The sequence below is a fragment of the Salmo trutta genome, chromosome 15 (assembly GCF_901001165.1).
Source record: "Salmo trutta chromosome 15, fSalTru1.1, whole genome shotgun sequence".
Taxonomy (NCBI): domain Eukaryota; kingdom Metazoa; phylum Chordata; class Actinopteri; order Salmoniformes; family Salmonidae; genus Salmo; species Salmo trutta.
Genome location: NC_042971.1, coordinates 3,311,003 through 3,337,095, shown reverse-complemented (window position 1 = coordinate 3,337,095; position 26,093 = coordinate 3,311,003). Strand labels below are relative to the sequence as shown.

The window sequence follows — 26,093 nt, the reverse complement described above, 5'->3', positions numbered from 1 at the left end:
AGTGTGCTCCTAATCTCAGCTCGTTACCTGTATAAAAGACACCTGGGAGCCAGAAATCTTTCTGATTGAGAGGGGGTCAAATACTTATTTCCCTCACTAAAATGCAAATAATTTTATAACATTTTTGACATGCATTTTTCTGGATTTTTTTGTTATTCTGTCTCTCACTGTTCAAATAAACCTACTATTAAAATTATAGACTGATAATTTCTTTGTAAGTGGGCAAATGTACAAAATCAGCAGGGGATCAAATACTTTTCCCCCCCACTGTACATCTACATAATGTATTGTTACACCATGTAGGAGCAGTATAGACCTAGTCTGTTCATTATATACATCTACATGATGATGTATTGTTACACCATGTAGGAGCAGTATGGACCTAGTCTGTTCATTATATACATCTACATGATGTATTGTTACACCAAAAAAAGGGAAATTATATTATTTTATACTAATACAATTGCTCATAAAAAGAGATTTAGTTTTATATGTAATTCTCAAAAGGCAGGGGTCTGAATTATTGCTACCCATGTTTTCAATACTCCAGCACCCTCCCCTTGGGAGGATAATGACACTGAAATGTTTTATGAGATTAGAGAACACATTGGGTGGTATCTTAGACCATTCCTCCAAACAGAATCTCTCCAGGTCCTTGTTTTATTTAGTCTGTCTTATGGACTGCCCTGTTCAATTCAAACCACAGGTTTTCAATGGAGTTCAAGTCCGAAGACTGAGTTGGCCATAGACATTTTTTAATTTTGTGCCCAATTTACAGTTTCTTTGTTTTGCTGGAAGACCCACTTATGGCCAAGTTTCAGCCTCCTAGCAGAGAGGTAACCAGGTTTTGGGCTAAAATATCCTGGTAGTGGTTAAAGTTGATTTATTTTATACATTTTTGCTCGTCTTTATCAACGGTATTAATAACTAGGTGCTTATTTTGATATCTTGTTTTTTGACTGAGTCAGGAATACAGATGTGGAGTAGATGTAGAGTTTGTTTTAAATTCTCATAAAAAACGGAACTAATCAAACAACACTTGTTGCTCTTTATACGTGTTGATATAATATTAATATTTAATAGAGAGGGAAAAAAACGTTTCCCTAAACTGCTTTATAATATTATAATTCAATGAAGAATAAAAATAGTTTTCCCTCCTCAACTGCGTTTCCTCCCTCCAGACAGCAGATGGCGATATGTGTCTTTCAGGCGATGTTTCTAGTGTGACGTATAATCTAGTGGACGGAACGCTTCTTCAACAACTGCAGCCACCTCGGTAGCTCGCTAGCCAACAAAGTCGGAACATTCAAGCTCTTTAGACACTTTCCTGGTTTAATTGTAACTGTGATTTAAACATACTTATGTGTAAACAAATAGCTACCCCATTAAATATAATATTTACGTTGTAAGTCAACTATCTGGCTGGTTAAGTTAGCACTAGCCTAGCTAGCTAACATCCCCGACCATGCGCTCACTAAGCTACTCTCCTCCTGCTAAAGAAGAGGTCTGTTGGACGGAGAAAGAAGCTCTGGGGCTGAACATTGTCGTGAAAGAGGAGAAGGAAGAGGAGGATGTTACAGTAAAACAAGAAGTAGAGGGTGAGGCTGTTACAGTGAAAGAAGAAGAGAAAGACGTTTCAGTTAAACAAGAGGAAGAAGAGGATGATGCTGTTTTTGGAGTGAAGAAGGAAGGAGAGATTACTGTCACATTGAAAGATGAAGAGGAGGAGACAGGAGATCTGATTAACACCAGTAAGTACCGCCTTCAATTAGTTTTTAACTTTGGATATTCGGAGTTGGCTCGTCAATACCTCTTCAACGGAGGGCCCTGGGATGATGACTGATATGTCTAGAATCAGACGACGTAGAGAACAAGCTACCCCTTGTTTTCTCCGTTCCGTTTCCAAAAAGTGACTTAGCATATATATTTGAGGAGGGTCTATCTGCTGACCGCAGACTGGGGGGGCCACGGCATGTAGTGATTTTAATGTAGTGATGTTTTACTACACACCGTGACCCCCAATAGAGCCATGTGAGAGTTGGGTTGGCTACACCAAAGATTATGGATATACTGACAAGATGTCTCTCCGTCCTGACAAGGGGAGTCGTTGTCCACAAAGCTGCACTGTGGGTTGTCTATCTCCCACCTATCCTGTCTTTGGATTGGTGGATTCATCTTATTATTGTAATCTATTGTTTATATTCTATGAGGGTTGTTGACGTCAACTGCCTGTATTCAATGGAGAGAGATGCTAAGCTACTAGCATGAATATGCATAGCGATCTGGAGACAACTCCTATAGTGTTTTATCAAAGTTGTCGGTATGTCACGTGTCCACATAACAACTTAATCATTACGAAACTTCTGTTAGATCAAGTAAACCTCACGTAGCAAATAAGCCATTCATTTTGTTGTTGACCAAATTCAACACTTTCCACATTGGGTTGATAATTGTTTCCACTTGGATACAACCTACTGTAACCTACTGGCATGACCTAGAGAGTTACAACCTACTGTAACCTACTGGCATGACCTAGAGAGTTACAACCTACTGTAACCTACTGGCATGACCTAGAGAGTTACAACCTACTGTAGCTACTGGCATGACCTAGAGAGTTACAACCTACTGTAACCTACTGGCATGACCTAGAGAGATACAACCTACTGTAACCTACTGGCATGACCTAGAGAGATACAACCTACTGTAGCCTACTGGCATGACCTAGAGAGTAGAGGTTGACCGATGATGATTTTTCAGCGCCGATACCGATTATTGGAGGGCCACAAACCCTGATACCGATTAATTGGCCAATTTTTATTTTATTTATTTATTTGTAATAATGACAATTACAACAATACACTATGAATACAAAGACTGGCCATCCATGATGTCATAATGATAGTTTAACCAGGTTTCTAGGATATATAGTATATTCTAGAATTCATCCATGATGTCATAATGATAGTTTAACCAGGTTTCTAGGCTATATAGTATATTCTAGAATTCATCCATGATGTCATAATGATAGTTTAACCAGGTTTCTAGTAGAGGTCGACCGATTATGATTTTTCAACGGCGATACCGATTATTGGAGGCCCAAAAAAAGCCTATACTGATTAATCGGCTGATTTAAAAATATATATATATTTATTTATGTATTTGTAATAATGACAATTACAACAATACTGAATGAACACTTATTTTAACTTAGTATAATACATCAATAAAATCAATTTAGCCTCAAATAAATAATGAAACATGTTCAATTTTATTTAAACAATGCAAAAACAAAGTGTTGAAGAAAGTAAAAGTGCAATATGTGCCATGTAAAAAAGCTAACGTTTAAGTTCCTTGCTCAGAACATGAGAACATATGAAAGCTGGTGGTTCCTTTTAACATGAGTCTTCAATATTCCCAGGTAAAATGTTTTAGGTTGTAGTTATTATAGGAATTATAGGACTATTTCTCTCTATACGATTTGTATTTCATATACCTTTGACTATTGGATGTTCTTATAGGCACTTTAGTATTGCCAGTGTAACAGTATAGCTTTCGTCCTTCTCCTCGCTTCTACCTGGGCTTGAACCAGGAACACATCGACTACAGCCACCCTCGAAGCAGCGTTACCCATGTAGAGCAAGGGGAACAACTACTCCAAGTCTCAGAGTGAGTGACGTTTGAAACGCTATTAGCGCGCACCCGGCTAACTAGCTAGCCATTTCACATGGGTTACACCAGCCTAATCTTGGGAGTTGATAGGCTTGAAGTCATAAACAGTGCAATGCATTGCGAAGGGCTGCTGGCAATTTTGAATGAATACTTACGAGCCTGCTGCTGCCTACCATCGCTCAGTCAGACTGCTCTATCAAATCATAGACTTAATTATAACATAATAACACACAGAAACACGAGCCTTAGGTCATTAATATGGTCGAAAACAAAACGTTATTCCTGTTACATTGCACCACCTTCAGTGTTATGTCATAATTACGTAAAATTTTGACAAATTACCCAAAGTGTTGCATATACCCTGACTGCGTGCAATGAACGCAAAATGACACAATTTCACCTGGTTAATATTGCCTGCTAACCTGGATTTCATTTAGCTAAATATGCAGGTTTAAAAATATATACTTCTGTGTATTGATTTTAAGAAAAGCATTGATGTTTATCGTTGGAGCAACGTGTACCTAAGCGATTATATGCAACGCAGGACAGGCTAGATAAACTAGTAATATCATCAACCATGTGTAGTTAACTAGTGATTATGATTGATTGATTGTTTTTTATAAGATAAGTTTAATGCTAGCTAGCAACTTACCTTAGCTTCTTACTGCATTCGCGTAACCTCGTGGAGTGCAATGTAAAGCAGGTGGTTAGAGCATTGGACTAGTTAACCGTAAGGTTGCAAGATTGAATCCCTGAGCTGATAAGGTAAAAATCTGTCTTTCTGCCCCTGAACAAGGCAGTTAACCCACCTTTCCTAGGCCGTCATTGAAAATAAGAAAGTGTTCTTAACTGACTTGCCTAGTTAAATAAAGGTCTAAAAAAAAAAAAACGGCCAAATCGGCGTCCAAAAATACCGATTTCCGATAGTTATGAAAACTTGAAATCGGCCCTAATTAATCGGCCATTCCGATTAATCGTTCGACCTCTACTAGAGAGTTACAATCTACTTGTAACCTACTGTAGCCTACTGGCATGACCTAGAGAGTTACAACCTACTGTAGTCTACTGGCATGACCTAGAGAGATACAACCTACTGTAACCTACTGGCATGACCTAGAGAGATACAACCTACTGTAGTCTACTGGCATGACCTAGAGAGATACAACCTACTGTAACCTACTGGCATGACCTAGAGAGTTACAACCTACTGTAGCCTACTGGCATGACCTAGAGAGATACAACCTACTGTAGCCTACTGGCATGACCTAGAGAGATACAACCTACTGTAACCTACTGGCATGACCTAGAGAGATACAACCTACTGTAACCTACTGGCATGTCCTAGAGAGATACAACCTACTGTAGCCTAATGGCGTGACCTAGAGAGATACAACCTACTGTAACCTACTGGCATGTCCTACAGAGATACAACCACTGGTATGCAAGTATTTAAAAAAAAAAATCTCACTTTTATGGAGTATTGTGATATCATTATGGGGTGTTGTGATGTCATTGAGGTGAAGATTGATCATTAAAAAAATGACATTTTCTATTTAATCCATTTCAGAATAAGGCTGTAAAGTAACAAAATGTGTAAAAAGGGAAGGGGTCTGAATGCACTATGTTCTAGGGCTGTCCCAAATAAAAATAAAAAAATAGTATTTTATTTCTACCAATTGATTGGTTGAAATGTTATGACGTGTATTTTTCCATATAGACACACCCCGTGTGTTTAATAAAATCAACTGTATGTGCAGAACTTGAACTGAACAGATGCTTCAAGTGTTTGATTAAATAATTAACACTCACAAATGACTTGAGGAAGCCAGAGGTCAATATAACCAGAAGAAAATAACCAATTCCCAACCTGCTGCTGGCCCCACACACCAGTAAATACAGTGAGTACTATCTTATAAAACAGGGACACAAGCCATTTTCAAGTCTTGCCATAGACTTTCAAGACGATTTAAGTCCAAACTGTAACTAGGTCACTCAGGAACATTCAATGTCATCTTGGTAAGCTCCTCCAGTGTAGATTTGGCCTTGTGGTTTAGGTTATTGTCCTGTTAGTACAGTTTTTTTGTATTCAGATCTCTGAAATGCTCTCTACCTACGTAACATTTAGTGTTTCCTTATATTACGCTGGGAAAACAGTTTTCATGGGCACAGAAATCCTAAATCATTTCAGAGTTTGCTAAATCCTATTGTTCTAACCGAGTCACCTTAACTTTATTGACAACACCCAAATGGATACTGTCATTAATGTGGTTCTTCAATAATTACACATAATTCTTAATACTGTAGCTGTTTAGTTACAGTCACATGTTCAACTATCATCAGCTGATCCAGGAAATCATTTTCTGAATGACAGTCACATGACAAACATCACGACATGTAACAACAACCAAAGTGCTTCTTCATTCATTATTCTGGAAAAGACAGTTATGCCGTGCTCCACGTTGGATCCAACATCCCTAACAAATTGATGTTTATAATGTGTTATTGTCTGCTTGATTTACAGTAGGGTCCCGTTAGTCTGTTTGCACACAGAGATACTTAGCTCATAATGTGTTCTTGTCCTTGATGGAAAGGCTATTGTACAACACACAGAGCTATTTTCCTTTATTCAGGAAACACCTTCCCACATTTAGAATGACAACACATCACAGAGTAGTCTAGTGGGATTATTCACAAAATTATCTGGTGATCAGGTTATGAAATGTCATGACAAAGACATTTTACTTTCCATGTTTCACCCGAAATATTAAATGATTTATAGTCCTAGGTCTATGTTGTTGTTAGGTGAAGTTATGGGTCCTACAGTAGGTCTTTGTTATTGTTAGGTGATGTTATGGGTCCTACAGTAGTTCTGTGTTGTTGTTAGGTGAAGTTATGGGTCCTACAGTAGGTCTATGTTGTTGTTAGGTGAAGTTATGGGTCCTACAGTAGGTCTATGTTGTTGTTAGGTGAAGTTATGGGTCCTACAGTAGGTCTATGGTATTGGTATAACTAGCAGTTTCCGCATTAGCAGGGAGGAGTTTCTGCAACTAAATTGCGTGCGCATCGCCCTCGTGCACCAATTTTTGCAAACGCAGAAAGAGGCCTATATTGGAGACCAATAGTCGTCTGGCACACTGCTTAGGATTTCAACAACTTTAATAACTTATTTCTAGCCTACAATCATCAATGTTTCTGCTAATGTGAAAACAAGACAAAATATCACTACAGTTTCTGACTTGACTGTCTTAACTTTTTACGGATAGGGGGCAGTATTTGCACGGCCGGATAAAAAACGTACCCGATTTAATCTGATTATTACTCCTGCCCAGAAAACTAGAATATGCTTATAATTATTAGCTTTGGATAGAAAACACTCCAAAGTTTCTAAAACTGTTTGAATGGTGTCTGTGAGTATAACAGAACTCATTTGGCAGGCCAAAACCTGAGAAGATTCCAAACAGGAAGCGCCCTCTCTGACCATTTCTTGGCCTTCTTGATCATCTCTATCCAAAACAGGGGGTCTCTGGCATAACGTGACATTTTCTAACGCTCCCATAGACTCTCAGAAGGCGCCAGAACATTGAATGATGACTTTGCAGGCCATGGCTGAAAAACAGTAGCACATTTGGTAAGTGGTCGATCTGAGAACAATGAGACTGGGGCGCGCGTGCACAAGACGACACCATGTTTACATTCTCAGTCTTTGAACAAAAACAACGACTCCTGGCCGGAATATTATTGCTTTTTTCCGAGAAAAATCGCATAAAAATTTATTTTAAACAGCGGTTGACATGCTTCTAAGTACAGTAATGGAATATTTGCATTTTTTTTGTCACGAAGTCACCCTTCGTTACCCTTCGGATAGTATCTTGAACGCACGAACAAAACGCCGCTATTTGGATATAACTATGGATTATTTGGAACCAAACCAACATTTGTTATTGAAGTAGAAGTCCTGGGAGTGCATTCTGACGAAGAACAGCAAAGGTAATCCAATTTTTCTTATAGTAAATCTGAGTTTGGTGAGTGCCAAACTTGGTGGGTGTCAAAATAGCTAGCCCGTGATGGCGAGCTATCTACTCAGAATATTGCAAAATGTGCTTTCACCGAAAAGCTATTTTAAAACCTGACACCGCGATTGCATAAAGGAGTTCTGTATCTATAATTCTTAAAATAATTGTTATGTTTTTTGTGAACGTTTATCGTGAGTAATTTAGTAAATTCACCGGAAGTGTACGGTGGGAATGCTAGTCCTGAAGGTCACATGCTAATGTAAAAAGCTGTTTTTTTATATAAATATGAACTTGATTGAACAAAACATGCATGTATTGTATAACATAATGTCCTAGGAGTGTCATCTGATGAAGATCATCAAAGGTTAGTGCTGCATTTAGCTGTGGTTTTGTTTTTTGTGACATTATATGCTAGCTTGAAAAATGGGTGTCTGATTATTTCTGGCTGGGTACTCTGCTGACATAATCTAATGTTTTGCTTTCACTGTAAAGCCTTTTTTAAATCGGACAGTGTGGTTAGATAAAGGACAGTCTTGTCTTTAAAATGGTTTAAAATAGTAATTTGTTTGAAAAATGGACGTTTTCAGGTTTTCGAGGACTTTGTATTTCGCGCCACGCCCATCATTGGAGCAGGTGTTCCGCTAGCGGAACGTCTAGATGTAAGAGGTTTTAAGACAGCATCACCTTTTACAGTGGATTTCTGCTGTTGTGGCCTTTAACCATCTGTCTGACTTTGTTGTTCACACAGGAGAGAGATGTGGCTATCGTGGATCCTCTGGGGAGCCTCAACAAGATCATGATGCTGACAAGGCAGAGCAGAGTCTCTCCACATCAGAACACCTCCAGAAACACCAGCAGAGACCCACAGATGATCAATCTCATTGCTGCTCTGACTGTGGGAAAGGTTGCAAATCTTCATCAGAACTTAAAATACACCAGCAAGTACACACAGGAGAGAAACCATACTGCTGCTCTGACTGTGGGAAACGTTTCTCAAGATCAAATTCACTAAAAGTACACCTGCGAATTCACACTGGAGAGAAATCTCACCACTGTTTTGATTGTGGGAAGAGTTACTTCAGATTAAAATCACTAAAAGTACACATGAGAATTCACACTGGAGAGAAACCTTATAGCTGTGATCAATGTGGGAAGAGTTTTACTATATCTAGCTGTCTGACTATTCATCAGAGAACACATACAGGAGAGAAACCATATAGCTGTACTCAATGTGGGAAGAGTTTCACTACATCTAGCCAATGGATTGTACACCAGAGAACACATACAGGAAAGAAATATCTTAGCTGTACTCAATGTAGGAAGAGTTTTACTCACTTAGGCAGCCTGTTATCACACCAGAGAAAACACACAGGAGAGAAATTTTATAGCTGTGATCAATGTGGGAAGAGTTTTACTCAGTCAAGCAACCTGGTATCACACCAGAGAACACACACAGGAGAGAAACCTTATAGCTGTGATCAATGTGGGAAAAGTTTTACTAAGTCTAGCAGTCTTATTGTACACCAGAGAACACACACAGGAGAGAAACCTCATAGCTGTGGTCAATGTGGGAAGAGTTTTGTTACATCTAGCCATCTTATTGAACACCAGAGAACACACACAGGAGAGAAACCTCATAGCTGTGATCAATGTGACAAGAGATACTCTGATAAAAGATCTCTGATTAAACATCAGAAAATACATGGAGTTGTTTCATGATATCAATGAATTAATGTCACAATGTAGAATGTTTTTAACATTGTAGTAGGAGTATTTTAATGATGTCACAATGTAGAATGTTTTAACCTGTTTGGGATAGGGGGCAGTATTTTCACGGCCGGATAAAAACGTACCCGATTTAATCTGGTTACTACTCCTGCCCAGAAACTAGAAAATGCATATAATTAGTAGATTTGAAGAGTCTTGGTGGTTCCAAATGTCTTCCATTTAAGAATAATGGAGGCCACTGTGTTCTTGTGGACCTTCAATACTTCAGCCATTTTTTGGTACCCTTCCCCAGATCCTGTCTCGGAGCTCTACGGACAATTCCTTCGACCTCATGGCTTGGTTTTTGTTCTGACATGCACTGTCAACTGTGGGACCTTATATAAACAGGTGTGCCTTTACAAATCATGTCCAATCAATTGAATTTACCGCAGGTGGACTCCAATCAAGTTGTAGAAACATCTCAAGGATAATCAATGGAAACATGATGCATGTAAGCTCAATTTCGAGTCTCATAGCAAACATCTGCCTCAGTCAAGGACACATCTGCCTCAATCACATCTGCCTCAGTCATGGGAACATCTGCCTCAGTCAAGGACACATCTGCCTCAATCACATCTGCCTCAGTCATGGACACATCTGCCTCAATCACATCTGCCTCAGTCATGGACACATCTGCCTCAATCACATCTGCCTCAGTCATGGACACATCTGCCTCAATCACATCTGCCTCAGTCATGGACACATCTGCCTCAATCACATCTGCCTCAGTCATGGACACATCTGCCTCAGTCACATCTGCCTCAGTCATGGGAACATCTGCCTCAGTCAAGGACACATCTGCCTCAATCACATCTGCCTCAGTCATGGGAACATCTGCCTCAGTCAAGGACACATCTGCCTCAATCACATCTGCCTCAGTCATGGGAACATCTGCCTCAGTCAAGGACACATCTGCCTCAATCACATCTGCCTCAGTCATGGACACATCTGCCTCAATCACATCTGCCTCAGTCATGGACACATCTGCCTCAATCACATCTGCCTCAGTCATGGACACATCTGCCTCAATCACATCTGCCTCAGTCATGGACACATCTGCCTCAATCACATCTGCCTCAGTCATGGGAACATCTGCTTGATGCTGATCATGGGAGGATCAGGACAGTCATGGGAACATCTGCTTGATGCTGATCATGGGAGGATCAGGACAGTCATGGGAACATCTGCTTGATGCTGATCATGGGAGGATCAGGACAGTCATGGGAACATCTGCTTGATGCTGATCATGGGAGGATCAGGACAGTCATGGGAACATCTGCTTGATGCTGATCATGGGAGGATCAGGACAGTCATGGGAACATCTGCTTGATGCTGATCATGGGAAGATCAGGAAAGTCATGGGTACATCTGCTTGATGCTGATCATGGGAGGATCAGGACAGCCATGGGAACATCTGCTTGATGCTGATCATGGGAAGATCAGGACAGTCATGGGAACATCTGCTTGATGCTGATCATGGGAGGATCATGACAGTCATGCTGCTTCAGGTAGTTGTGCAGCACAGCTGTAGCAATGATCACCTTGCAGCAACTTCTTGGCTTGAAACCAAGTGTATTGCGAAAACACTGGAATCGATTTTTCCATTCTCCAAACATACGCTGGACCATCCCTCTCGTGTGGATATGAGGTCTGTTGTATCTTTGCTGCTCAGCTGTTGTGGGATTTATGTCTGGAGTGAATAAAAAGTTACTCTAGTAGTCCACTATGTTGTCCTCTCTGAAACTGAGACCAATGAAGAGTTGAGGGAAATCCTTCAATGGTGAGTTGCACCTTTCCAACAGGCAACAATGTTTGAGAACTCTAAATGAGGATTAGCATCCACCCTGAACATTGATGGAGAACCAGTTGTTATGGTTACGATACTCCTCAGCATCAGGAGTTGATGGGAAACCAGTTGTTATGGTTACGGTACTCCTCAGCATCAGGAGTTGATGATAAACCAGTTGTTATGGTTACGGTACTCCTCAGCATCAGGAGTTGATGGTAAACCAGTTGTTATGGTTACGGTACTCCTCAGCATCAGGAGTTGATGGTAAACCAGTTGTTGTGGTTACGGTACTCCTCAGCATCAGGAGTTGATGGTAAACCAGTTGTTATGGTTACGGTACTCCTCAGCATCAGGAGTTGATGTAAAACCAGTTGTTATGGTTACGGTACTCCGCAGCATCAGGAGTTGATGGTAAACCAGTTGTTATGGTTACAGTACTCCTCAGCATCAGGAGTTGATGGTAAACCAGTTGTTATGGTTACGGTACTCCTCAGCATCAGGAGTTGATGGTAAACCAGTTGTTATGGTTACGGTACTCCTCAGCATCAGGAGTTGATGTAAAACCAGTTGTTATGGTTACGGTACTCCTCAGCATCAGGAGTTGATGGTAAACCAGTTGTTATGGTTATGGTACTCCTCAGCATCAGGAGTTGATGTAAAACCAGTTGTTATGGTTACGGTACTCCTCAGCATCAGGAGTTGATGGACACTTGATGGGAACATGACATCCATCTAACCAGCCAATCACTCCTGGGAACTGCCCATATTCAGAGAATTGCACTTTATAGTTGGCTTGACCAGCAGCATCAGGAAACTAGATGTAAAGACTCCTCCTGCAGACTTTATAGTTGGCTTGACCAGCACCATCAGGAAACTAGATGTAAAGACTCCTCCTGCAGACTTTATAGTTGGCTTGACCAGCAGCATCAGGAAACTAGATGTAAAGACTCCTCCTGCAGACTTTATAGTTGGCTTGACCAGCAGCATCAGGAAACTAGATGTAAAGACTCCTCCTGCAGACTTTATAGTTGGCTTGGCCAGCAGCATCAGGAAACTAGATGTAAAGACTCCTCCTGCAGACTTTATAGTTGGCTTGACCAGCAGCATCAGGAAACTAGATGTAAAGACTCCTCCTGCAGACTTTATAGTTGGCTTGGCCAGCAGCATCAGTAAACTAGATGTAAAGACTCCTCCTGCAGACTTTATAGTTGGCTTGACCAGCAGCATCAGGAAACTAGATGTAAAGACTCCTCCTGCAGACTTTATAGTTGGCTTGACCAGCAGCATCAGGAAACTAGATGTAAAGACTCTTCCTGCAGACTTTATAGTTGGCTTGACCAGCAGCATCAGGAAACTAGATGTAAAGACTCCTCCTGCAGACTTTATAGTTGGCTTGACCAGCAGCATCAGGAAACTAGATGTAAAGACTCCTCCTGCAGACTTTATAGTTGGCTTGACCAGCAGCATCAGGAAACTAGATGTAAAGACTCTTCCTGCAGACTTTATAGTTGGCTTGACCAGCAGCATCAGGAAACTAGATGTAAAGACTCCACCTGCAGACTTTATAGTTGGCTTGGCCAGCAGCATCAGGAAACTAGATGTAAAGACTCCTCCTGCAGACTTTATAGTTGGCTTGGCCAGCAGCATCAGGAAACTAGATGTAAAGACTCCTCCTGCAGACTTTATAGTTGGCTTGGCCAGCAGCATCAGGAAACTAGATGTAAAGACTCCTCCTGCAGACATTGTGAACTATTAAACACACAGTTGCTTCACTGGCACCGACACAAATCACCAGTTTCACGATGAAATATTCCAGATGCCAAAAACCTCAGTGATCAGAACTTGGAGAGAATTGGGTGAAGGCCTTCCTCTTTGAGACAGAGAGGAAAGTCTAGGCTCAAGCAGATATAATCTCCAATGCATTTTCTTTGTACATACGAAAGCGGTCTGAAAATAATTTAATGGATTCCTCCTATCCACAAGTACTAGTCTGGCTGGCCTCTGTAGTGCATGTTGGTCTTCATTTAGACATTCCACATAGTCCAGGCTCCCTCACAAACAGCACTAAGCAGAAGTTAAACCTGCCTCTTTGAAAGATTCATTTAATCTTCCATTTAGTCCTGGAGTAGCTCTAATCCTCCCTCTTGCAATGGGCTTTGATTAGTCCAGAACAGCTAAATCTACGACTATTGTAAGATAACTCAAAGCGACATGCACAGACTTAAGACAGCTCAAACAAGCATTTTAGTCTGGGACTAAGCTTAAGCCTTGTCTGTGAAACCCTGAGTGTTTTATATAATATTACTAAATGTGTTTATTTCTGTGTTGCAGTCAATAAATGGAACAGCAAGGCCACAGAACATGACATAAGCAGAGCTGTGGGAGACCACCTCAAGCCCCTGGTAGAGCCGGGGGTGGTGTTTACCACTCCACCACGCCTTCAGCAGGCTGGAAAACTGGGATTGATACTGTTTTTCATATTAAGATGGACCAAGAAATGTGTTGCTTTTACACATATTTGTTCATTGGTTTGGAAAAAGTCTTGATTGGTCAATTTGATCGGTTATTAAAAAAAAAAAAGTTAAAATCAAATCAAGCTTTATTTATACAGCACATTTCAGACAGATGCAACGCAATGGTTTCACAGGAAAAAAAACAAATATTTGGTACACAACATACATAAGAGGATAAAAAACAAGATTAACAACTGAAAGACTAATGAGCACCCTAAAGAAATGCCATTGATTAAAATATTAACAATTGGATGCAATATCCAACCCAAAATATCAGCTTGTTTTACTACATTGTTTGTTGTTACGTTCCCCAGCATGAAAAATCTAAAATGTTTCTCAAACAGAAGAGGAACTAACAAAGAGTCACTGACAACAACCACAACTAAACAGGTGAGGTTTTAGGAGGGTCTCTGAAAGACACTATGGGGGTGTCCACTGGAAGTTGACTAGTAACAACAACTGGGACCTAAAAGACACCCACCATGAGACCCACTAAATCTGCCCAAGAAGAGACAAACAAAAGAAAAACCCACACCAAACTTAAAGACAGGAAGCAAACCAAAAAGGTGGAGCATCTAAAGGTGTTGACTCTCCACATGTATCAAGACAACTGGAGCACTGGGCCAGACACTCTTAAATAGAACCTGGACCAGCTCAGGTGAAACACCTTCCTACTAACGAGATGGACAAGCCAGCACAGGTGTAACACATACTGACTAACGAGGTGACACCAATCAGTGCTAACGAGCTAGACGTGCTAACGAGCTAGACGTGCTGACGAGCTAGACGTGCTAACGAGCTAGACGTGCTAACGAGCTAGACGTGCTAACGAGCTAGACGTGCTAACGAGCTAGACGTGCTAACGAGCTAGACGTGCTAACGAGCTAGACGTGCTAACGAGCTAGACGTGCTAACGAGCTAGACGTGCTAACGAGCTAGACGTGCTGAAGTCCAACCTCAAAACATAAAATGGAAAAACCAAAGACTAACACCTTAAAAGTTTGCTCACCATCATCAGAAAACAACTTCCATTTCACATTATAATCAACTACAATGCTTCCCCTTCACTAATATAAACATGGTGTCTACTGGCTGTCAACAATTAAAAACAAGAAAAAAAACATTTTTTCCCCCACTAGCTTCTAGAACTCTCATCATCCTAAAACTCACTAGCTTCTAGAACTCTCCTCTTCCTAAAACTCACTAGCTTCTAGACCTCTCGTCCCCTTGGAACGAGACCAAACAAAACTAATCTCCAATACGAAAAAGGTGCAGTCAAAATAAATTGTGATCCATAGCAACTCACTGGCTAAACGCAAAACACAAAACTTTTTGACTGCCCACCCTTGAGACAATCAGCAACCAAGTTGTCCTTACCACGGACATGTCGGATTTCAAGAGGAAACTCCTGCAATATCCCTAGTAACTTTCCACCTCACTGCGGAGCTTCTCTCTCTTTTCAGGGTTCACTAGATAGGCATGTTGTTGGATCGGGGCCCAGTCCCCAATGTCATGCTCTAGTACATTTGGGTTGGCACATCTGAGAATGAACCCTGATATTATAAAAGCAGGGCAACAATGTCAATATAATTATACCAAAAAATTGTCAGTTGGTTGCATAAATAAATATCATTACTAAATGTTACATGAAATGTAAATATGAAATAGCCCCAATGTCAAAACACAGTTTTAAAGTGTCCAAATCAATAACCAATATGAAGAAACAGTTTGGGAAAAAATGAAAACCTAAACATAACATATGCTATATACACAAACATCTGCCACAATAATCATATTACTTGTATTTTTTTAAAACAAGCACCTTATAAACTGCACAAGCACCAGAAACGCTGTTGTTTTGACAAGTAGCAATAAATCACTGAAATCGATTAGGGGGGAAAATCAGGTTGTACGTGCTGTTGAAACTAACACAACTAAAAAAACACATGGAAATGGGAGATATATTTCACCTCACTGGTTAGAGGACAACCTGCAGAAGACAGTGAACTACATTTTGGAATGATGCATTTAAATGTAGGGGTCGCTGAACAAAGGAACACAACACTTATTTGTCATAACTCATCGATATCATGTTGAAATCATTTGTGTGACAGAAGGGAGATGAGGTTGCACGTCCTGTTAAAACTAACAGCTCAAAAAACACACGGAATCTGGGAATAATGTGTACATCCCTGGTTAGAGGACAATTTGTAGAAAACAGCTAGCTACATTTTGAAGTGTTGCATTTTGATTCCAGTGGGTCACCAACGTAGTAAGTATAACACATCTCTTTTGTTGTTAGTCACTTTTTGTTAAATCACATAAATAGTACTCTTCTAATTCAGAGCCTGGATTTTCCCCCTGAGGCTAATATCCATATCATGTTGAAATCAATAGAACAGGGGACAAACGTTTAGGGTTCTACATTGTGACATAATTAAAATACTCCTACTACAATGTTTAAACATTCTACATTGTGACATTAATTCATTGATATCATGAAACAACTCCTTCATGTATTTTCTGATGTTTGATCAGAGATCTTTTATCAGAGTATCTCTTCCCACATTGACCACAGCTATAAGGTTTCTCTCCTGTGTGTGTTCTCTGGTGTACAGTCAGAGAGCCAGATGTAGTACATCTCTTCCCACATTGATCACAGCTGTAGGGTTTCTCTCCTGTGTGTGTTCTCTGGTGCACTGTCAGCTGGCCAGATTGACAAAAACTCTTCCCACATTGACCACAACTATAAGGTTTCTCTCCTGTGTGTGTTCTCTGGTGTAGAGTCAGATAGCTAGATGAAGCAAAACTCTTCCCACATTGACCACAGCTATACGGTTTCTCTCCTATGTGTGTTCTCTGATGAATTTTAATGCCTGCTGATGAGGTGAATCTCTTCCCACAATCAGAGCAGCGGTGAGTTCTCTTCCCTGTGGGTCTCTGCTGGTGTTTATTGAGGTGTTCTGATCTGGAGAGACTCTTCTCTGCCTCGTCAGCATCATGAGGTTGTTGAGGCTCCCCAGATGATCCACGATAGTCTCGTCTCTCTCCTGTGTGAACAACAAAGTCAGACAGATGATATAAAAGCCCACAACAGCGGTATTCCACTGTAAAAGGTGATGCCAACAGCGTAGCCATGATGTTGTACAACAATTGACGTCTGTAATGAATGTTACAAATATTTATTCATTTCCAGGTTGCTTATGAGTGCATTTCAGTGCATTTCACACTACTTTGGATTATAATTGTAAGGCTCATTTGAATGTCCTGCTTAACTTGTTATGGATAGGGGGCAGTATTTTCACGGCTGGATAAAAAACGTACCCGATTTAATCTGATTATTACTCCTGCCCAGAAACTAGAATATGCATATAATTATTAGCTTTGGATAGAAAACACCCTAAAGTTTCTAAAACTGTTTGAATGGTGTCTGTGAGTATAACAGAACTCATTTGGCAGGCCAAAACCTGAGAAGATTCCAAACAGGAAGCGCCCTCTGACTATTTCTTGGCCTTCTTGATCATCTCTATCCAAAACAAGGGATCTCTGGCATAACGTGACATTTTCTAATGCTCCCATAGGCTCTCAGAAGGCGCCAGAACTTTTAATGATGACTTTGCAGGCCATGGCTGAAAAACAGTAGCACATTTGGATAGTGGTCGATCTGAGAACAATGAGACTGGGGGCGCATGCACGAGCCGGCACCATGTTTTTATTTTTTCGTCTTTGAACGAAAACAGGATATCCCGGTCGGAATATTATCGCTTTTTTGCGAGAAAAATCGCATAAAAATAGATTTTAAACAGCGTTTGACATGCTTCGAAGTACGGTAATGGAATATTTTGAATTTTTTTGTCACGAAACGCGCCGGGCGCGTCACTCTTCTTTACCCTTCGGATAGTGTCTTGAACGCACGAACAAAACGCCGCTATTTGGATATAACTATCGATTATTTGGAACCAAACCAACATTTGTTATTGAAGTAGAAGTCCTGGGAGTGCATTCTGACGAAGAACAGCAAAGGTAATCCAATTTTTCTTATAGTAAATCTGAGTTTGGTTAGTACCAAACTTGGTGGGTGTCAAAATAGCTAGCCATGATGGCCGGGCTATCTACTCAGAATATTGCAAAATGTGCTTTCACCGAAAAGCTATTTTAACATAAGTCATTTAGCAGACGCTCTTATCCAGAGCGACTTACAAATTGGTGCATTCACCTTATAAAATCGGACACCGCGATTGCATAAAGGAGTTCTGTATCTATAATTCTTAAAATAATTATGTTTTTTGTGAACGTTTATCGTGAGTAATTTAGTAAATTCACCGGAAGTGTTCGGTGGGAATGCTAGTTCTGAACGTCACATGCTAATTTAAAAAGCTGGTTTTTGATATAAATATGAACTTGATTGAACAAAACATGCATGTATTGTATAACATAATGTCCTAGGAGTGTCATCTGATGAAGATCATCAAAGGTTAGTGCTGCATTTAGCTGTGGTTTTGGTTTTTGTGACATTATATGCTAGCTTGAAAAATGGGTATCTGATTATTTCTGGCTGGGTACTCTGCTGACATAATCTAATGTTTTGTTTTCGTTGTAAAGCCTTTTTGAAATCAGACAGTGTGGTTAGATAAAGGAGAGTCTTGTCTTTAAAATGCTGTAAAATAGTAATATGTTTGAAAAATTGACGTTTTCGGATTTTCGAGGACTTTGTATTTCGCGCCACGCCCATCATTGGATATTGGAGCAGGTGTTCCGCTAGCGGAACGTCTAGATGTAAGAGGTTTTAATATAATGTTTGCTACAGTATTAAGAATTATGTGTAATTATTGAAGAACCACATTAATGACAGTATCCATTTGGGTGTCAAGAAAGTCAATCTTTTTTTATTTCATTTTTTTTATTTCACCTTTATTTAACCAGGTAGGCTAGTTGAGAACATGTTCTCATTTACAACTGCGACCTGGCCAAGATAAAGGAGGGGTGGATCAAGGAATCACCGGCAGCAAGAGCAACATTGTTGGTATATACAGAGAAAAGAGTCGGTCCGAGAATTGAACCCTGTGGTAGCTCCATAGAGACTGCCAGAGGTCCGGACAACAGGCCCTCCGACTTGACACACTGAACTCTGTCTGAGAAGTAGTTGGTGAACCAGGCGAGTCAGTCATTTGAGAAACCAAGGCTATTTGAGTCTGCCGATAAGAATACGGTGATTGACAGAGTCGAACGCCCTGGCCAGGTTGATGAAGACGGCTGCACAGTCTTTTATCGATGGCGTTTATGATACAGTGAGGGAAAAAAGTATTTGATCCCCTGCTGATTTTGTACGTTTGCCCACTGACAAAGAAATGATCAGTCTATAATATTAATGGTAGGTTTATTTGAACAGTGAGAGATAGAATAACAACAAAAAAATCCAGCAAGGGATCAACTACTTCTTTTCATCATATGACAAGGGTAACAGATGTCCATCCGCTTCCCCCAAACCAATCCTGTGATCTCCTCCCGTCCACCCAGCACATCCCACAGCCACTCTGTCTTTCTACAGATCTCACTCCTTTATTTACTCTGTGTCTGATCTATCATGTCTTTAATATCTCAATGTTCAAAGTTGAGCCCGAATCCAACAGTCATAAAGTTATACTCCCTTTCAGTCGGTCAACTTCGGTACAACATACTATGGGAAAATACAATCATTCCCCATGCCGACCCAAACGGATACTAGTGGGGGGGGGGGGGGGTTCTTCTGGTTAGGTTGGGGCGGCAGAGTAGCCTAGTGGTTAGAGCGTTGGACTAGTAACCAAAAGGTTGCAAGATCGAATCTGTCGTTCTGCCCCTGAACAAGGCAGTTAACCCACTGTTCCTAGGCCATCATTGAAAATAAGAATTTGATCTTAACTGACTTGCCTAGTTAAATAAAGGTTAAAAATAAATTAAGGTTGTTGATGACTGGCTCCCTCTAGTCAGGTTATAGTGATGACTGGCTCCCTCTAGTCAGGTTATATTGTCCTTTGAGAAGGTTTTTAAAAAAAAGTTTCAAACCAATTCATGAATGTAATTGAATCTAGGTATGTAATGGCATGAAAAAAAAAATATTATACAATGACTTATCAACAGCTCTAATAATTTGCCCCCCACAGGAAATCTTCACTGGCAAATCTAATCCAGGCACTTGTCATCTCCCGTCTGGATTACTGCAACTCGCTGTTGGCTGGGCTCCCTGCCTGTGCCATTAAACCCCTACAGCTCATCCAGAACGCCGCAGCCCGTCTGGTGTTCAACCTTCCCAAGTTCTCTCACGTCACCCCGCTCCTCCGCTCTCTCCACTGGCTTCCAGTTGAAGCTCGCATCCGCTACAAGACCATGGTGCTTGCCTACGGAGCTGTGAGGGGAACGGCACCTCCATACCTTCAGGCTCTGATCAGGCCCTACACCCAAACAAGGGCACTGCGTTCATCCACCTCTGGCCTGCTGGCCCCCCTACCTCTGAGGAAGCACAGTTCCCGCTCAGCCCAGTCAAAACTGTTCGCTGCCCTGGCACCCCAATGGTGGAACAAGCTCCCTCACGACGCCAGGACAGCGGAGTCAATCACCACCTTCTGGAGACACCTGAAACCCCACCTCTTTAAGGAATACCTGGGATAGGATAAAGTAATCCTTCTAACCCCCCCCCCCACTTAAAAGATTTAGATGCACTATTGTAAAGTGGTTGTTCCACTGGATATCATAAGGTGAATGCACCAATTTGTAAGTCGCTCTGGATAAGAGCGTCTGCTAAATGACTTAAATGTAAATATACTATATAGCCCAGAAACCTGGTTAAACTATCATTATGACATCATGGATGAATTCTAGAATATACTATATAGTCTAGAAACCTGGTTAAACTATCATTATGACATCATGGATGAATTCTAGAATATACTATATATCCTAGAAACCTGGTTAAACTATCATTATGACATCATGGATGAATTCTAGAATATACTATATATCCTAGAAACCTGGTTAAACTATCATTATGACATCATGGATGAATTCTACAATATACTATATATCCTAGAAACCTGGTTAAACTATCATTATGACATCATGGATGAATTCTAGAATATACTATATAGCCTAGAAACCTGGTTAAACTATCATTATGACATCATGGATGAATTCTAGAATATACTACATATCCTAGAAACCTGGTTAAACTATCATTATGACATCATGGATGGCCAGTCCTTGTACTCATAGTGTAGTGAATTCAGGGGGTTGCCCTGAGCTGAACGCAAACCTGGGTCCAGCAACTGTCAAGCTAACACCTTATAACTGTTACACCAAGATGTCTGAACTTCTTGAAGAGGTCGCTAGGTGTTGAGTTACGGTTGCTACAATAGCTTTCTCTATGAATTTTAGAGTGGTTACACTTCACCTTCCGCCATCCCTCAGCTGGTTACCAAACCAAGCCTCTGGGCAGCCATTTTGTTACTGTTTAAAAAACCCACACAACCCATCAATCTGCAGTTCATACAATAACAAAGCTGTAATTCCACCACTGTTTTGGTAATAAGATGATTATGGGGTTGGAGAAATGTAACTACAGACAGACAGACCTATGGATGCAAGGACTGACCATCCATGATATCAACATTATAGTTTTAACCATGTTGAGGCTATACAGTGTTGGTTTACATTGTTTCTAAACATTGGAGTAAAAAAAAAACTTTTTGGGGGTTCTGATGCGGTACAACAGTTGAACTAAGCTATAAATAAATATTTTATAAGTCACAAAATGGATGTAGCAATTGCAGATTTTCCGCTTTAACACCAAACATCAGCTCAACAACTGCAGAGTTTGTGCCTCTGTTTTTAAGACAGTACTTACTAGTGTTAATCTGGGAACGGTTTCTCAAAACCATCTTATTGCTAAGTTCACCGTTAGAACCATTGGACGCCTTAAGATGTTCAACGTTGGATGTCTTAAGATGAGTTTGGGAAACCGGACCTAGATGTCCAGTTTCCTCCTCCTTTCTCGATGTAACAGTCAAATCCCCCTCTTCCTCTTTCACTCCAAAAATGGCATCATCCTCTTCTTTCACTCTGAATGGTCATTTTCTTCTTTCACTGTAACAGCCTCACCCTCTACTTGTTTTTGTATTGAAACAGCCTCCTCTTCCTCTTTCACGAAAACGTTCTGCCACAGTCCCTCTTTCTCCTCCGTCCAGTAGACCTCTTCTTGAGCAGGAGAGTAGCTCAGTGACCGCATGGTCGGAGATGTTAGCTAGGCTAATGCTAACTTAACCAGCCCGCTAGCTGACTAATAACAACACCGTAAATATGAAATTAAATCTGATAACTAACTAGACGACAGAAGTGGGTTTAAAACACAGTGGCTAATATACACTAAAGCGTCTAATGAGCTTTATTGGTTCGGCTATTTTGTCTAGCAAGCTACCGAGGTGTTGACTAACTGTTGCTACTGTTGAAAGAAGAGTTCCGTCCACTAGATTATACGTCACACTAACAGCATCGCCTTAAATTCCCAGACCGCCATCTGCTGACTGGAGTGGGTAACGCAGTTGAGTAAAATGTTTGTTTTAATTTCAGACAAAAAGTTAAAGGGTAGGAATCAGGGACGTCGCTAGGCCTAAAATATTCATTAGCCCCCCCCTAAATAAATCAATATCAGTCAATATATTTTTTCTGTGATTCATTTTTTTCGTGAACAGTTACATCGCATCTTAAACTTCTTACCGGGCCGCACTAGGACCAGGGGAGGCTGCTGCTGCACTAGTGACTGTTAGACTTTCTTCAGAAATACTAGGAGAGAGGGGTACCCCTACACAGAACTGAACTGGATCAAAGATGGCGGACAGAAATACTAGGAGAGAGGGGTACCCCTACACAGAACTGAACTGGATCAAAGATGGCGGACAGAAATACTAGGAGAGAGGTTTTTATTTATGTATTTAATTTATTAACAGTAACATGCAAAAGATAAACATAACAGCCAGAGGGATTCCAAAGAAATGAGAAAAAAATTAAATAAAACTATTCCACATTAGATCAAATCAAATACAGACATATAGCGAATACATTTTTTTGACATTTTGTTTTGTATACGTTTTAAGGACTCTAAATAGTTTTCCACATCAGATAAAAAAATTAAGAAAAGGGGCTTTTTCTTCATACATTTTGATTTGTGTATGAAACATTTTCCTAATAAAATAAAGAGATTTATGATGTACCCCTACGCAGAACTGAACTGGGTCAAAGATGGCGGACAGAAATACTAGGAGAGAGGGGTACCCCTACACAGAACTGAACTGGATCAAAGATGGAGGACAGAAATACTAGGAGAGAGGGGTACTCCTACACAGAACTGATCTGGATCAAAGATGGTGGACAGAAATACTAGGAGAGAGGGGTACCCCTACACAGAACTGAACTGGATCAAAGATGGTGGACAGAAATACTAGGAGAGAGGGGTACCCCTACACAGAACTGAACTGGATGAAAGATGGAGGACAGAAATACTAGGAGAGAGGGGTACCCCTACACAGAACTGAACTGGATCAAAGATGGCGGACAGAAATACTAGGATGGAAGCAAATGTAAGGGATTATAACGTCATAACGAATCATGCAAAAACATGTACAGTTGACAGGAATGTTAGTTAATGTAGAGACAAACGATTATGCTTTTTTTTAATCGTAAAGTTCATTTACGAAAATCGCGATTTAGCAAGCTAGCTGACTAGCTAACATTAACCAACTAGCTGACTAGCTAACATTAGCCAGCTTGCTGACAAGCTAACATTAACCAACTAGCTTACTAGCTAACACTAGCCAGCTAGCTGACTAGCTAACATTAACCAGCTAGCTGACTAGCTAACATTAGCCAGCTAGCTGACTAGCTAACATTAGCCAGCTAGCTGATTAGCTAACATGAACCAACTAGCTGACAACTAACATTAGCCAGCTAGCTGACTAGCTAACATTAACCAGCTGGCTGACTAGCTAACTTTAACCAACTAGCTGACTAGCTAACATTAGCCAGCTAACTGACTAGCTAACATTACCCAACTAGCTGACTAGCTAACATTATCCAGCTAGCTGACTAGCTAACATTATCCAGCTAGCTGACTAGCTAACAATAGCCAGCTAGCTAACATTAGCCAGCTAGCTGACTAGCTAACTTTAGCCAGCTAGCTGACTAGCTAACATTAGCCAGCCAGCTGGGCTAGCTTTATGGGTGTTGTGACATGAGTATGAAATTGTCATTCTGGTTGTTTTAGGGACTCCTGAAACAACCAGCAAACCAGGTTGTCGTTTTGTGAAACAGTGAATGTATAGAATCTAGTTAGCTGAAGAATTTACTGCAAATTGAATGTACAATTGTGTAAGCTTGCCTTGCTGATATTTGCCATGCAGATAGATGAAATAACATAGCTAGCTATGTTCTTGCATATTGTGCAGTGGATGATTAAAATACCTGTATGCCTATGGATGTGTAGCTAGCTATCTAGCCGATCTGTGTATGGACCCAAACATTTGGTATACATATTAGTTCAGAACCTATGAACCTCAGCTATCATAGCCAGTAATTAATTAATCATGTGCTGCCTTCCCTGCTCTTATGTGCTTACCTCTTTCCCTTTCTGTCTTTTACACCTCTCTCACCACCTCCTCTTTCTTCCTCTGTTTTTATAATGCACAACAGATGTGCATTGAAGGACAGATAAACTTGTATTTATAACACTTGGATAATGAGCTTTTCAATAAAGCGTTTCACATTCTCTACTGGTTGAAATGAAGTGTAATGTGATGAAATACTCCACCTATCCTGTGTTTATCAGATCAATGCAGATGAAGGGCATTAGATGTTGAGATGAACCAGTGTTAGAGTATTTACATGATGCATAGGAAGTGTAGTGTTCTGTTTTTTAACATTATATTTCTGTATATATGAATTAACTAGTTAAATCCTGTTTCTAGTCTATTAGTTACAATGTGTAACCATTGATGTCCCAGGACCAAGATTGGTAAACACTGTTGAAGTGTATAATTGTAATACATACATGCAGACACAGCATCATTCAAAGACTGGAATTTGATACTCCTGGTATTGGATATGACTGAAAAATAATCTCAAAGACATTCATACCTAAACTGCACCTTTATTTGCCAAGGTAGAGTACATGATCAGTGAATATATTAAATGTACAGGCTACAATGTGGGGATCTCATGCATGGTAATAACTACATGTATATACGACTTGCATCCTTGGCACAAAGTTATATTATATTCTACTTGATCCATAGGCTTCATTAATGTCATTCAGGCTGTTTTGAAGTTGATACAACTGGCTATGATAGCTGAGGTTCACAGGTTCTGAACTAATATGTATACCAAACGTTTGGGTCCATACACAGATTGGCTAGATAGCTAGCTACACATCCATAGGCATACAGGTATTTTAATCATCCACTGCACAATAAGCAAGAACATAGCTAGCTACGTTATTTCATCTATCTGCATGGCAAATATCAGCAAGGCAAGCTTACACAATTGTACATTCAATTTGCAGTAAATTCTTCAGCTAGTTAGATTCTATACATCCACTGTTTCACAAAACGACAGCCTGGTTTGCTGGTTGTTTCAGGAGTCCCTAAAACAACCAGAATGACAATTTCATACTCATGTCACAACACCCATAAAGCTAGTCAGCTAGCTGGCTAATGTTAGCTAGTCAGCTAGCTGGCTAATGTTAGCTAGTCAGCTAGTTGGTCAATGTTAGCTAGTCAGCTAGCTGGCTAATGTTAGCTAGTCAGCTAGTTGGTTAATGTTAGCTAGTCAGCTAGCTGGTTAATGTTAGCTAGTCAGCTAGCTGGTTAATGTTAGCTAGTCAGCTAGCTGGCTAATGTTAGCTAGTCAGGTAGCTGGCTAATGTTAGCTAGTCAGCTAGCTGGCTAATGTTAGCTAGTCAGCTAGCTGGCTAATGTTAGCTAGTCAGGTAGCTTGCTAAATCGCGATTTTCGTAAATTAACTGATCCAGTTCAGTTCTGTGTAGGGGTACCCCTCTCTCCTAGTATTTCTGTCCGCCATCTTTGATCCAGTTCAGTTCTGTGTAGGGGTACCCCTCTCCTAGTATTTCTGTCCGCCATCTTTGATCCAGTTCAGTTCTGTGTAGGGGTACCCCTCTCTCCTAGTATTTCTGTCCTCCGTCTTTGATCCAGATCAGTTCTGTGTAGGGGTACCCCTCTCTCCTAGTATTTCTGTCCTCCATCTTTGATCCAGTTCAGTTCTGTGTAGGGGTACCCCTCTCTCCTAGTATTTCTGTCCTCCATC

At 40.5% G+C, this 26,093-nt stretch overlaps 1 protein-coding gene across 1 annotated transcript in view; it reads left to right on the top strand.

Moving 5' to 3' along the window:
- LOC115149579 (zinc finger protein 850-like) overlaps nucleotides 1-9,344 on the top strand; it is a gene marked incomplete at both ends in the record, with an annotated part of 75,675 nt that extends 66,331 nt beyond the window's left edge. The window contains one exon of the mRNA XM_029692533.1: nucleotides 8,587-9,344. Within this exon, the coding sequence (XP_029548393.1) occupies nucleotides 8,587-9,344 (758 nt within the window). The remainder of the gene's footprint in view (nucleotides 1-8,586) is intronic.
- Between the last annotated feature and the right edge of the window lie 16,749 nt (nucleotides 9,345-26,093).